This window comes from Montipora foliosa, chromosome 8, assembly GCF_036669935.1.
Source record: "Montipora foliosa isolate CH-2021 chromosome 8, ASM3666993v2, whole genome shotgun sequence".
Lineage (NCBI taxonomy): Eukaryota > Metazoa > Cnidaria > Anthozoa > Scleractinia > Acroporidae > Montipora > Montipora foliosa.
The window spans coordinates 51869563-51884562 of record NC_090876.1 but is presented as its reverse complement, the minus strand read 5'-3'; the positions used below and the strand labels follow the sequence as shown (position 1 = coordinate 51884562).

The 15000-nt window shown below is 41.1% G+C and overlaps 2 protein-coding genes across 5 annotated transcripts in view; one reads left to right on the top strand and one right to left on the bottom strand.

Moving 5' to 3' along the window:
• Positions 1–11833, bottom strand: part of LOC138012530 (uncharacterized) — a 26435-nt gene extending 14602 nt beyond the window's left edge. Inside the window, exons 1-2 of the mRNA XM_068859325.1 lie at positions 10746–11833; positions 5262–5522 (exon numbers count right to left, since the gene is read on the bottom strand). Of these exons, the coding sequence (XP_068715426.1) occupies positions 5262–5522; positions 10746–11292 (808 nt within the window). The 5' untranslated portion in view covers positions 11293–11833. The remainder of the gene's footprint in view (positions 1–5261; positions 5523–10745) is intronic.
• The window catches only part of LOC138012528 (GATOR2 complex protein WDR24-like), a 25767-nt gene continuing 20989 nt past the window's right edge, over positions 10223–15000 (top strand). For 2 of the 4 annotated variants that reach the window (XM_068859322.1, XM_068859321.1), the window contains exons 1-3: positions 10223–10291; positions 12453–12535; positions 14878–14988. In XM_068859322.1, coding sequence (XP_068715423.1) covers positions 10227–10291; positions 12453–12535; positions 14878–14988 — 259 coding nt within the window. In that variant the 5' untranslated portion in view covers positions 10223–10226. Of the gene's footprint in view, positions 10292–12452; positions 12536–14877; positions 14989–15000 lie in introns of those variants that run through there. The other 2 variants (XM_068859323.1, XM_068859324.1) reach the window with 2 other exon arrangements.

Below are 15000 nucleotides of genomic sequence, written 5' to 3'. Positions count from 1 at the left end.
AACGACGGCTGTTGGAGACGGGGGTGTTCGGGCAAATTTCCTTCGCGGGAAATCGCATGGTCAGCGTTGCATTTGGCAAGCCGCATTTTTCTGGCGGGAAATCACACTGACTGTCGTCGGTTTTTATGCTAAATCAAAGCCACTTCAGCTAATAAATGATTTGCGTTAGTTTGAAAATATCTAAGATCTTCGTCCAAAGCCTGCGAACAACATTCGCCTTCTACCTTCATTACTTCTCGAGTTTTCTTGTTTGAACCTGTATAAAGAATCAGCGTTTGGGTGTTACGAGCAGCGAAATGGATCGGCTGTCTTTGCTAAATTCTGGATTATGGTGTAAGGGTCTGCGAGAGGAAAGCTCGATCCTGCTGTTTGGAAAGGTTGTAATGGCGCTGTCTTCGGAAGTTGCTGCGTAAAGAAAGGATGTTTTACTGCGAAGAATCCTTACTTGAAGAAGTAGTTCCTCGGTGAACATGGAAAGAGACTGTAAAAAAATTATGGATTATGGATTTGACGCAGGGGTGGGGTAAACTGGCGTATCCATTGTGGCTTGGTTGACTCGGTTGGACTCGGTTCCTTCGGATCGTAGTGTCATGAGGGATACGAATACTGGACATTCCGTTGTATTTCTTTATGACTTCCCCATAGATCCATGGTTAGCCGCGATGGCGGGTTGGTGGCTTGGCATATGCGTAACTGCCAACTTTGACTGGTTTGTGCTCTACACCCGCGGACTTCTCGTAGTATGCTTTGCTATCATACCTTTTCGTAAGGATATCTTCTTTCACAACGCTAAAGTTAATCATGGCTGGTGCCAAGAGATGATCAGTGGTGGGCAGTGTGGTTCTAGTGCGACGTAGAAACATACGCTGAGCAGTTAAGTATGTGTGCCCTTGAAGTGGGATGTTTCTGTAGAGAAGTAGAGAAGTGCGGAGGTCATCAGCTTTCTTCAACATGGATTCTGCAACTTTAACGGCGGCCTCTGCTCTTCCAATGCCTTTAGGGTGGTAAGGGGACGAAGTAGTGTGCTTGAAACCATATTCCACAGAGAACTGCTCGCTTATGAACTATGGACCGTTATCAGTGTGGCAGATTGCTGGAACACCATATCGCGCAAAGTGGGCTTCTGTCTTCTCGATGACCGTGGAGGATAGGGTATCTATCTAGTAACGCAGTTACTAGGTAGCTTTGGTTGTGGAGCTCGCAAATATCTTGACTGACTATCAGCCAGGGCCTGGTAGGTATCGGTAGAGATGTCATCGGTTCGTTTGGTGCGCTGGTACTGTATTGGGCAGACGGGGGCCACAAGCATCACACATGTCCTGGAGGTACCATGACTTGCGTACCTTTGTATATTATGCCATTCTGCACTAACAGTTCGTCTCTATAGTTCCAGTAGGGACGCAGGGATTCAGACATGACTGATTTGTCTTCGGGTCATCCATGGACAATGACTTTGTATAGTGTTGTCAGTGCGACGTCTCTGCTTGTCTTCTGCTTGTCTGTTCACGTAAGTGGTTCTCAGTGCTCTCTTGGGTTTCTGCTGTTCTGCTCGGTCTCCATCTCCATGCGGAAGACGTCGAAGTGTGTACTCTTGCTGATAATGGCTGTGGAAGGGCTGCCCAAGAGAGTGTGTCAGCCAGGTGGAGTGTCGGTCCTCTCTTGTATGTTAGGGTAAACCGATATCGTTGCAGTTTCATCAGCATTCTTTGTAGACGGGCTGGGGCTTTGTTCAATGGTTTCTTCATTATGGTTTCGGGAAGCTGATGATCTGTGTGGACTGCAATGTCAGCCTTACCATATAACCACTGGTCAAACTTCTGAAAGCAGTTGCATATTGCCAGGCACTCCTTTTCTATCTGAGAGTAGCGCTGTTCTGTGGGACTTATGCTGGAGGATGTGAAAGGAACGGGTTGCAGCTTTCCCTTACAGTTGGGTTGTAAAAGTGCACCGCCGACGGCATAATCACTAGCATCTGTCTGAAGTACAACTGGCTTGTGGAGATCATAATAAGCTAAAATTGGGGCTGAGGAGATCAGTTGCTTCGCTCTATTGAATGCACCTGAATATCCTGAATATCCTGAACCTCTGACCAGGTGAAAGGTACAGCTTCCTGGCTGAGCATTCGCAGAGGTTGTATCACCGAGCTCAGATAGGCACAGAAGGGTGACCATACCATACCAATAAAGTGCAGCAGTGCTGCCTTGTTCTCTGGAGGTGGCATCTGTGTAACTTATTGCTCAGTGTTACCTTGTCGCAATCAGGTTTCATTCCTTAATCTGAAATAATTGTTCCCATGAATTTGAGTTCCTTAAGCTTGAACTGAAGTTTTGGTGCATTGAGTTTGATGTTCTTTTTGCAAAAGCGTTCTATCAGAGCAATGAATCTTCTATCGTGGTCTTTTTAAGCTTAATCATAGTCGTTTCCTTCTCCATACACTAGGATATCATCTGCAATGCATATGATGCCTTCTAGGCCTTCTAGAGAAGTTGTCAGCCTCATCTGGAACTCTTCACGGGCGCTGGTAATACCAAAGGGCAGACGAAGTCATCTGTATCTGCAATATGAGGTGTGCATGGTGGTCATCCATGATCACTCCTCATCGAGGGGAATGTGGAGAAAACCTTCTTTGACGTCAGCTAGAGAGAAGCATTTCGCTGCACCTAGTTTGTGAAGCTGTTCATTTAGGGTAGGCATCTGACGTTTTGGTTGGTGGATGGCCTTGTTTACTGTTTGACTTGGGATTAGACACACTCCGAACTTCTTTGGTGTTTCTCGGATTGGTTTATTGGAGCACCAAGCGGTTGGTTCGTTTACCTTCGCGATAACCCCTTGTTCAACGTAACGATCCAAGGCTAGTTTTTCGCGATCTTGCTTCGCTAATAGGGAGTTTAAGCAAAGACGACGGCTACGGCTACGGCAAAGCCACAAAGCAAGAATGTTATTGGTGAAAAAGGAAAAATGCGCGTGCTGCACGTGCAACACGGATTTCCGTGCATTTCTCTGCTGTACTCCACAAAACAACAACGTGAAATCACCAAATTTTAGGTTTTGACGACAGCGTGAGCGTATAACAATGAAACAATCATTTTCTGTTTTGACTTTAAAACCGTTCGTACCCATCCAGTTCCAGGATAGTTCGCCTGTATTGTACAAGGTGAACAAGACGGATTAATCGCGAAATACTTGCGATAGCGCTAAGTTATATTTTGGCCTAATGTTTTCGTTGCCGTAGCCGTCGTCTTTGCTAACACTCCCTAATGGTATTCGGTGAACGGGATCGACCTGACCTTCAGGTTCCAACAGTGTGGAGTTTCCATAGGGATATAGACGGTAGGGAGACCGTTTGAGTTCTACATCTGGCAGAGGTGAGCGCAGAATATTGAGGGACATGGTGTTGCATGTTGCTGCGGTGCCTATTTGAAACTTAACTTGAGTGAGTGCAGAACCTGTGGCGGAAAGTGAAAAGGTCGTGAAGTATCGCTTTGCCTGGCTGGGAGCGGCGATGCTGTGTATTTGTTTCTCCAAATAATACGTAAAGCCACAATCATGATCAAAGAATGTGTCATATGGCTGCTCCTCTGTGACGTACATGTCGGTGTAGAGAGGATCTCGTGATTGGGTAGATGTATTTGCACGTGGGTCATGCCGCTGGGCACTCAGTCGTGAGTCACTTCGCTGGCTATTCGCGCCCTTTCTGTATGCCTTTCTACCGTATCTAGTGTTGGAGGCTTGGGACCTGGAATCTGGTACTGTAAATTTACGGTCTTCCAGACAGACTCGGGGTTTGCTTGGCAGACTCTATGGCTTTCACTTCTGCCACCACATCTTGCAGGGTTTTCTTTGAATTTTCGGTTCTGACGTGTGTTTTGTTTCTAGTGAGTTCATCAGTGAGCTCACCGTAAGCACAAGGGCTTCTCACTTGTCTTACTTTGACTCCCACTCTTGTATGGACTCATGCGAGGCTTGGGATGACGTCCAGAACTTGAAACAGTGGGTGAGAAGTGAACTCCCTGTGGAGCCTGTGTAGTGGGCGCGTAGTTTTTCCATCCAAACCCATAGTTTCTTCTTATTGTCGGTGGGGATTTGAGGTTCGAATTCTATTGTGTACCTAAGTACAGATAAAGCTTCATCTGGAAGTGAAGATCGCAGGGCAGAAATTTCTAGTAGTGAGCTTTTGCAGTGATCTACGCGTTCGGTGGCAGGATTTTTGCCAAGGTTACGATAATTGGCTTGGATGCAATAATCGTTAAAACGAAGTTAAAAGTTCTACGCGTTCGGTGACAGGATTTTTGTCAAGGTTACGATAGTTGGCTTGGATGCAATAATCGTTAAAACGAAGTTTAAAGTTCTTGAAATTTTTACTCACATTACCCACAAGTTTGAGCTCCGGTCTTTTGAGGTTTGCCATTGTGTAATCCGCTTCTGACACCAAGTCTAGAGGCCAGTACATGTACTAGCAACAGGACTACACTTTGATCGCTGCGAGATCCAACATGGCGGACTACAACAACATGCCCTTAACAATCATATGGGAAACCGCTGATGAACAACCTTTCCCAATGAAGAGTAAAGTCGATTTTGCCGAGTTTTTTCGATGTTATTCAAAAACGAAAATCGACCTTAGTTTCTGCCGTATTTACTCTAAAAGATAAAGTGTTCAAAATAAGGTGCTGCTATTTCAAAAGATATTTCTATACGTTTCTCCTTTTATGGGCCCGTGTTCAGTGAACAGCACGCATCCCATTGGGGTTCTACCGTATTGTTTTGTTCTGGCTTATTTTAAAACATCGAGTTTGGTTTGACAGTTTAAAATGTCACCGATACATGAAAAAAAATACACATAACCGATTCTGGTGTTGAGAGTTAAAGTAGGACCGTTAACCCACATCTACTGATTTATACCATTTACTTTCAAATGTAATAAAACTGTGATAAGGCAATTTATACTCATAATTATGTAGTCCAAAAGATATTTCTAAAACGCATGTTTTCACTTAATTGAATGGAGGCTATGGTTGTGGAGCAAAAAAGTGAAAAAATTATAATCACAATAAAGAAGACGTTACTGGAGTCCTGCATCTAGTATTGGCATTGACATGCATTAGTGTATCTCTTTAAATTCCAGTAAAGAAATAACTGTGGAATTCCGCTTTTAGGCTTGGCTAAATATATATATATTTAAGTGCGCGGGGTTAGAGTGGGGTGAAATATTAAAGCAGATAGTAAGATCATAAAAGCCATACATATGTACATGTACTTACGGATTTGAACATATGTCTCTGCACTGGCTTCGCCAGCAGGGTTTTTAACTATGCAGTTATACCTGCCAGTATCATACATTGTAGCATCAGAAATTGTCAGCATATTTCCCCTTTGTCTCTCCAAGGAGATCGGCTTTTCTCCCCGGTACCAGCTGACTATTAAGGGAGACGTTCCATTGGCTTTGCAGTGAACAACAGCTTCGCTCCCTTCCTGTACTCTTCTTACAGAGGCAAAACTAGTGTTGTCTATCTTTGGAGGTTCTATGAGAACAATTTAAAAAAACGTACAAGCTCAATTACAAGGCCCAGTTCAGCAAGACTGTGTCATATCTATCGCATCTATTATCAAAAATGATCAAACTTTTCGACCGGCGAGAATCTGGGGCATGCCTTTCGTCAAGGGTTAAGAGTTAGGATAATGTCCTGCTAACAATTTTATTCTGTAGTTCCCTTGGGTGATAGTGCTAATAATATCCATTAACTTAATGTTACAGGATCCAGAGGTAAGCGGCTGGTGACATGCAGCAAGCCACGCAGACTGAAAAATAGGCGAGCAATGTGTGCATAATGAGTGCGTTTCCTTTAACTTCACTATGAACAATTTCACTTCACTTGCATATCTATCTAGTAAAATCGGTTATATTGGCCGCCGAGAAGGATTCGAACAAGAATGATGTTTAGGCTCTGTTTACAGCTGCTGTTACTTCGACTTCAGTTTTTTTCAAAAATCTTTAAAGGAAGAGCAGAGAGAATGCATCCGAAGAATGGTTTGTCGTCAAGAAGACATTTTATAAAATAACTAGGATAGTATACGCCCTCTCATTGGTCAATAGCTGTGTTTAGATGAGAGTATGGAAACACGACTGTGACATCACGCGAATTTTTAATGGTTATATGCCGTCAGACGCGCGTTTTGATTGGCTGGTAGGAAATATGAGCGTGTATCAAGAAAATCTGTTTCAATCAAGAATTTTCTTTCATTTTTTTCCTTGATTTGTCGACTTATCTTTGAGAAATATTTTATAAAAGCGCTGCGTCTCGGGTTTGCATAACTGTCTCGAATTCTCCCAACTCCCCCTCGTGTTCAGATGAGGCTCTGGAAACAAGGAAAACGTCCTCTATTGCTTAAATAGTCGTACTTCCTACGCGATTTGGCAATAGCGATGTTTCTCGTGACGTAATCCATTGTTATTAATATGCCAACCAGAACCTAATTGGCTGTTGAAACAACGACTTATTTTGTTCCGTGCATGGCAAATTGAAATGTGATGTCAAGGTTTGTAAATGTAGTGTTTACATTTACTGTAGATCTCGAAAATTATAGGAAAAAATGTATCGTTCCTCTTCCACCGACTCGAAAACGTTTATGGTCGTAATAGGTCCTTTGGAATATATTTGGAAGCAACAAGTCGTGAATCCAAAAAGAGCCCAATAGAACTTGGTGCTGCCACAATTGGGGAACCAGCTGAGCTTGACAGAGAAAATCGACATTGCTTACGGAAGCGCTGAACAATACTTCTTACAAAATGATAGTTGAGTAACTAGAATTTCTCAAAGTCCATTTTCATCTGAGATATTTGCATCTTTAATTGCCATCTTAAATATTCGATTTTAAATACAGTTTATTGTACTGTTTATTGCACCTGATAACATGAAGGATTCGGCTTTTTCTGTGATAAATTTACTTCTTTAAGCTATGATCCTCGTACGGGTATCGCGAGGTCACTGGTTGAAACCCCGTTGAAGTCCTGAATTTTTCAGGCTTCTCTATGCGAAAATTGGGGCGTTACTAAACGCAGGAACGGAACGGAATATACCGGAATAGACCGGAATATGCCGGAATGAGGCGGATAACACCGGAATGAAACGAAATGAACAAGAATGGTACCGGGATATATCGGAACGAGCCTGAAAATGCCAAAATTTGGTGTTTTAGTTAGCGTCGACCATAGTTAATCGAGGGACTGGTTATGAAACCTTAGAACTTTCAAAAGCGAGAACAATGTTGATGCAATCGATGTTGAATAGGCCTTATTCACGATAGCCACCATATTGGTTTTCATATTGTCATGCAAATTAGCCATGTGTTATGCTGGGGGCAAACATTGAAAAAAAAGCAAATTGCGGAAAATCAGCTCAACGAAATATTGAAATAGCATCGCAAAAAGTCCATTTTAGTATTTAGAATTAAGTACCTTTTATAAAATTTTTATATCTTTTGATTGCCTTTGACGTTTTGACTTTCCACTTCGTTATCTGCTCATTTTTCACCAAAAAAACGTCGAAGTAACTTGTGTAATGATTGTATTTTACTGCTTAGGTGATAAACATTCAATGAACGTGAAGCAAATCATCTGTGTGGCTAAGGTGTTCGTTACAACCTCTCGAACTTGTGTTGTTTGCCCCCTAAGAAGTGTGTAGCTAATTTGCACGATAATAGCAAATCCAACATGGCGGCCATCGTGAATAAGGTCTATTGACCGTGACCCCGCACAATCTTTTGTTTTCGCTTCGCACGGGTTCGCAAATTAGTTGCGCATAATTCAATCGAAGGATTTAATTGATTATCTTCTTGAAAAAAGGTGTGTTTTGTGCTGGGTCAAGGCCAAAAATGCGGACAAAAACATGAAACAAAGGAAATTGTCCAGTTTCATAACCATCTCCATGCATTAACTATGCGCCGATCGATTTTCGGTTGTTTCAGTCAGCTTTTGTTGTGTCACGTGATTCCCTAAGGAATTGCATATGTTTTTGCCCTTTGTAACATTTGGAACACTTCGATCACGAGAAAAGTTTGACAGGTATATCAGTCGCGAACAAATACAGTAGTAAGAGAAACAAAATGTTATTCTAATTGTTTTTGTCTATGGATCTCGGAGGCGGCTTTCACTGTGCGAGTCAGAAAACCCGTGAACGTTTTTATTTCATTCTGACGGGTCAACTGTGTATTCAAATGTTAAAAATCCTTCGAGGCTCGCTACAACGAATTTGGACACGGCTGGTCAACCGTTCACTAATTTGCTCTCACTGTATCGAGGCTCAAGTCAGGGGCACCCAACGAGAATATAGTTCAAAACCACTTAAACATAGCATTGTTAAACGTCTTTAGTATGTAACCCTTTCCCCCCCAAGAGTGCCACTTATAGATTTTACTCGTCAATGGGGAACCCCACGGGGGTGAAAGGGTTAAACGGTAGATATAGGCATATTTTTATCCCCTCACAATTTTTTATTAGTTCGGATTTCCTAGCTGAAAGTCTAGTGATCCGAAATTATAGGGATCAAAACCAACCTTTTCGAAAATTTCAGCCAGAAAAAAGGCTCCCGAAAATTCTAGGTGACCTTTTTAGGATAAAAATCCGTTAAAAATGGGCAATTATTCCATTTTACAGACGTTCAAAAATCCTAGAAGAGGCAGGCAAGCAAGAAATTTTACAACAAATGTTCCGAAAATAAGTTAACGCTAATGCTGGATTAAGTTAATCGGCTTTCGAACAACAGGGCCTATGTGTCTATGAACCCCTCTTGCCACACCTATGTCAAAAGCAGAACCCAGTTTGACAGGTTTTACTCAAAGAAAAATGGGACTGATCACCAACCACTATAAGGCTAACAAGATAGTGAAGTCACATGTCCTCTGAAAGTTTAAATATTTGCCTTGTTGTCAAGATTGGCCGGGTTTAAGGTTAGGGGTTAGGGTTAGGGTTAGCGTTTTCAAGTTTTTGGTGAGAGTTTCTTTTGCTTATTTTTGTTTTTCAGGATTGACTTCTTCAAATGTAAAGTTCTGCCGAACAATATCCGCGTTGAATGGCGTTTGGGAGTAGAGAAATAAACTCCTTGGTTAATTTTTATTCTGGGATTAGCGTTACTGATTGGCTTTTGAAAAACCGGGCGCAGCTGGGCTTCCAAGCTCTTTTTTCATAAACACCAAGGTTTTCCTCTTTAACATTTCAGGAAATCTAAAAAAAACCAGCGAGAATTGATTGCACCGAATCCGGTTATTTGATTTCCTTTTGAATGATTGTGATCAGTAGATGGGGTTCAGTGCATTTCTCACTGCAGAAAGGAGGGCGCTTTGGGTGTTGGAAGCGTAATGAGAGAATTTCGGTACGTCGTTCCTTTCTTTGTTAAAACTGACTTGGAAAAGTAGGAACATTTAGTTATCTTTCTTCATAAGAGGTCCTCTTTCCTTAGGTTTTATTAAGTATATGTACAAACGGAAATTCTTGAGGAATTACAGTGACTAAAATTTCCGAGAGTAAAACTACACCAGATCATGTTAACCGCGTGGCGCAGGCACTTTTTTTTCGGATTTCGCGATGGCATGGTTTCAACGGGGGTTTCAATTGGATACAAATCTTCTAATACGCTTTTATTTAAGTCTAAAATTTGCTGACAGGTACTCGTGAGAGACGTTAACATGTGAGAAAGCACAAGGGTCTAGACGGATAGAGGAAATAAATGATCTTTTCCTCAAGATTATTTCAGTAACCCCGGCCTTAGATAATCTTCTTTGCTGTGGTTTCTCAGATAATCTTCTTTGGTACGCATTTGTCCATGGCACTCCCAACTCCACTGAACCAGTCCTCAGTCGGATTTTAGGGCCTTTTCAATTCAAGAAAATGGAGAATTTTCGCCTATTTCATTTGAAGGAATAGAGAGTTTTAATTTTCTGAAACCGGTTTCAATAAGGGGCGTTGGCCCTATATCGAATGGATCCGTGACTGAAGTGCGAATCCACCCAGTTCTGGACACGGACTCCACCGAAGCTTAGCGCTTACGAAAAGAGCAAATTATCTCCTTTAATTATTATTATTTTTTCTTGTTTTCTTCGCTTTCTTTTGTGGGTTGTGACAAATTAACCACACATGATTGGATCACCTTGTTCATCAGAGAGCGGGGGCATGACTTGAGGTGGCAACCAACTTCCGGCGACAGAAAATATGTGACACGAAGCGCTTTAAGATGAGGACACGCACCGCAAAGATAATTTCAACTCAACTTGCGACTATTTGTTTGACGCTAAGTAAGTAAGTAAGTACGTAACTTTCTTTACCCACATATTGTAAATGAGCAAAGGCTCGTTTGAATGCAAATGTGCAGTATTGGATTAGGAAAAAAAACAACAACAACAATTCATTTACAAAGTGAGCAAACGAAAGATGTGAAGTCGGACGATTAATTTACATGAAATACAATTACAACTGTCTGAGGACAGCGTCATTCGCTTGAGATTTTTTTTACAAACACCCTATCAAACACCCTATCGCTTAAGAGGGAAATAAGGTGATAGCAGAACAGATGTTTGTTCTTGCTTTGTGCATCTTTGTAATAAAGTGTCGAATCAGGAACTTCTCATGCACACGCCGTATTACTGGCCCATTTGACTACCGTTGACTGTAAACATTGAAATTTTCACACTGGTAAACAGCAGAAGAAGAATTTATATTATCAGAACTTTACAAATATGGATATTTATCTTACCGCAGTCTTGTCGCATCGACTCCTGTCCTAGGCAATGGCCCCTTTGAACATCTGCTACGAGGTCGTCTTTAACAGGTAGAGCAGCTACTGGGTAACCATCATATCTCGCCGTAAAGTCCGAATTCATAAAGAACACATAATCAAAACCCTCGAAAACATATGTCAGACATAGTTCTTGTACGCCGAATTGCCCGAAACATATCTCTGAGGGAATTTCAAGCGGAGTCTTGAACACTGTTTGGACTTTAACGCAAGCATCAAAAAGTTGACCCGAGGGATCGTCTGTTGTAGTCGTGTTAAGAACTCTTCCTTGGAAAACAATTGGCGCTAAGACTGTTCGTTGAGTTGGGTTATAAAACGCAGTGCCTGGAATTAAAGAACATGGCGATACTGATACAATCGCAAATTTTGCCGCACAGATGAGAACAAGTCTGATAAGATACATGTCACTGGTTCCAGGAGAGATGGACGATTTCACTTTTTTGTCACGCTCGAACTTTAACACTAAAACGTAACCCGCTGATTGATTATCAAGAAAATAAGTCATTCATGGCTGCTGTGTTCTTTAAGCCTATAATGAGATAATCTTTCACTTGACATTTTGATTTGACACGTAACTCTCAGAATCAGCTAGAATCAACATGTTTCGAAGGAGAATTTAAAAGCAGTAATCAGTCACCATATTCTGAGGAAACAAATACCATATTTCTACTGTGGTTAGAGTCAATTCCGTCGTTTCCGACGAGTGATCACCTTGCCATCAAATGGTGCATTCTACATCATTGATCAAAACCTCGCCCAGATTAAGATATGCCGTATCTGTTCGAAAACCACAATTATTCATTGGCCGTCAAACCATGGCTGATACACACTCAATTTGATATGATGAGATCCGGAAGATTAATGAGCTCTTCCTTTCTGCCCGGGTGTATCACGGTTTGACGTTAAAACTTGAGAGGCCTCACACTGTTGCACTTTACTATTGTGATACTTATAGTTAGAACAAGAGATTATCAACCCTCACGGAACTCTCGCAAAAGTTCACGCGCTTTCATCTTGTAAACAAATCTCAGTTACACTGATAATGATAATACTGACCGGTAGTTCCGTGGATACTGATGATAACGTTGGTACGAAAATAAAACTTAAAATAAGAACTTATGGAGAGACGTTTCAAAATGAACACGTATTAACTCCATCTCACAAAGCATTGCTAAGTGTTTAGCATTGCTAAGTGTTTACCCTCCCAGTCAGCTTCTTCGATCCTCTTCCGGATCTCGGGCAGTGTTCACCACAGGGTCCAGAGGAGATATGTTTGTCGTTAGAGCATCAAAACCCGTCGAAAACATCTGAAATAATGGGTTATTTTGATCGCGTTGACGATCGCGTTACAGTTTCGCAAGATCGGCTTACAGTATAAAATACGTATTTTATACTGTAAGCCGATCTTGCGAGCCCTCAGTGTCTTGGTTTGCGGTATACAGAATGTGTAACGAAACTGTAACGCGATCGTCAACGCGATCAAAATAACCCATTATTTCAGATGTTTTCGACGGGTTTTGATGCTCTAACGACAAACATATCTCCTCTGGACCCTGTGTGTTCACGTGATAGCGAAGTTAACCAGACCTACGCCGAGTGAAATGGGGAGAGGCGTGACTGACTCTTTTCCAGCCCCCCTCTGTTTCTTCCGTTTTCACTTTTCAGAAGGAATGTCATGAGCTTTTGGGAACTTGTGGAGCGACCAAGTGCTCGAGAAATACAGGAAATGGCAAAGATCCAGGAAAAGGGTGAGAAAGGATCATAGTTCTATTTTTTATTTATTATGAGAAGTTTTTCAGGAACCTCTACTCGCTTCGTCACATGAATAGTGGATCATGGAGTGTGTCTTATTATTAAACCCACTTGGGCCACTTTCGATTCGTCCCTCTGTTTCTAAAATCGATATATCTGTATGAGTGTAATTCACTGATGACGTGAAACAAAGAGGACAAAATGCTAAAACATTTCAGTGGTAAAAAAGAAAACAATAAACTTAGTTAAAATTAGTTTTTGTTTGTATTGGAATTGACCACAATATATTTATTTCTTATTGATTTGGTATGTTGCACTTGGGCATTTCTTACCGCGGTAAAATTTACTATGGAGTATGGGAAACCTAATTTTCAATTTGACTCGTCTTTGTCTCTTCCCTTTGGGGGGGGGGGGGGGGGGTGGTGGTGAATGTGAGGAACAAAACAAAATAATAATTTACAACAGATAACAATAGCAGCAGTATGAAAGGTTTACTGCCATGCTTTACAATCCTGGTAAGGTCCAGCTGTGTTTGTTTAAGCTTGTGTACTTGTAGTGAACTTTGTCAACCACGTTTTACCAAAGTATCCAGCCTGGCCTGACCTCAACCACTGGAATCAATAAATTATTGCATTCAAGAAGAACTCATTCTAATCGGGGAGAGGACAAAAAATGGATCCCTACTCCATGGAGTACCCTATGGAGTACCTAAATGGAGTACCCCTAAAAATCATTTATTCGCCAAATTAAATACTTTATCAACATGGTGAGGCATTTAGATGCACATTACCTTTATTTATAATATTTTCAAGCTTTCCACCTCTCCGATTGTTACTGTTCAATGCAGTTCACGAATTGGCCGCCATCTTGAAATTTCGTCGGTATTTCATGTATCCCTAAGAGTATTGTAGTGTATTAATTTTTTCGTGTATTTAGACAAATATTCATACAAACCTGTACACCCCTGTATACACATATAGACCCTTGTATGCCTATAATATACCCATGTACACCCCTGTAGTATACAGTGTACTAGTGTACATGTATACCCACACATGCGCCCATGTACACCCCTGTGTACTCATATATACCCATTTATAAACTGACCGTGTACAAATAAAATTTTCCAGTCCATTCCATATATATATTTATGGGCTTACACGGGCCTGTATACACGGTTTTTATGAATATTTGTCTAAAAATACACTATTATAAGGGATACATGAAATGCCTACGCAACTTCAAGATGGCGGCCAATTTGTGAACTGCATTCCTTGAACTGTAACAAAAGGTATGTACATCTAAATACCTCGCCATGTTGATAAAGTATTAAATTTGACCAATAAATGATTTTAGGGGTACTCCATTTGGGTACTTCATTGCGTGCTCCATGGAGTAGGGCTCCGTGTTTTGTCCTCTCCCTTCTAATCGTGCCAGTTCTGTGGGATGTACTTCGGATATCGATCATGATACCATACGATTTCAGTGTTTGGACGCTACCTTGTTCTGGCACAAATAACCTCAATCTCATGAAATAGTGCCCAAGGGAAGCCAAGTCCTGTTGGACGGGATTAATACCTGGATGGGTGACCGACTGTCCAGGTGTACACTCTGAGTAGAGATGCTCTTTGGCTATCCAGCAAGTTGTAATTAGGCTACTGATATCCCACAAAACTGATATTGCATTACAACACATGTATTCCATTATTTGTTTTTAATAAAATTATTAGCAACAAGACAACAGTCAAAATACTTCTAGTGTGATGCCTTCATTACTGAATAAATACTAGAAAGGGGTGAAAAAGATTTTCCCCATGATATACAGGTATTACTCCTTTCAATTGCCTTGTCAATGACACAACAGGAATAGAACGCACCTCGCAAATCCTTGATTACTTCTAGTTATTAGTGTGTTATTTAACCTTTTCATCCTGCAGTGTAGCTATATGTATATCGCTTAATCTCTGCATGCGTGTCGTTTCAGTAAGAGGCTTCTTGCGTATCAAACCTCTGTATACAAATTAAAACAAGACAAGAGTCACTTGAGGACTACTGAACTTGAAAGTAATAATAATAATAATAATAATAATAATAATAATAATAATGATGATGATGATGATGATGATGATGATAAATAGAAGAATTCTAGAAGAGCTTCACAAGATATCCTTCTTGGAACTGCTTACATATTGAGGAGGACCCTATCCATCAAGTAATCCATCACACACTCAAAGTTGCCGGTAACCTTCAACATCATGCAAAGATAAGAATAATATTTCTGTGGTGTATTTAAATAGCCATCATGTATATTGGAGCTATAATAATTATTTTATTTCAGTTAGTGGTGGATCTTTCAACTGTTCTACAATGTGTTATAATGTGGATGGGGCACTAAGCTCCCTCAGTATCTCAAGAGACGGATCACAAGTTGTGGTGGCTGGCAGAAATGGTAAGCTTTTGA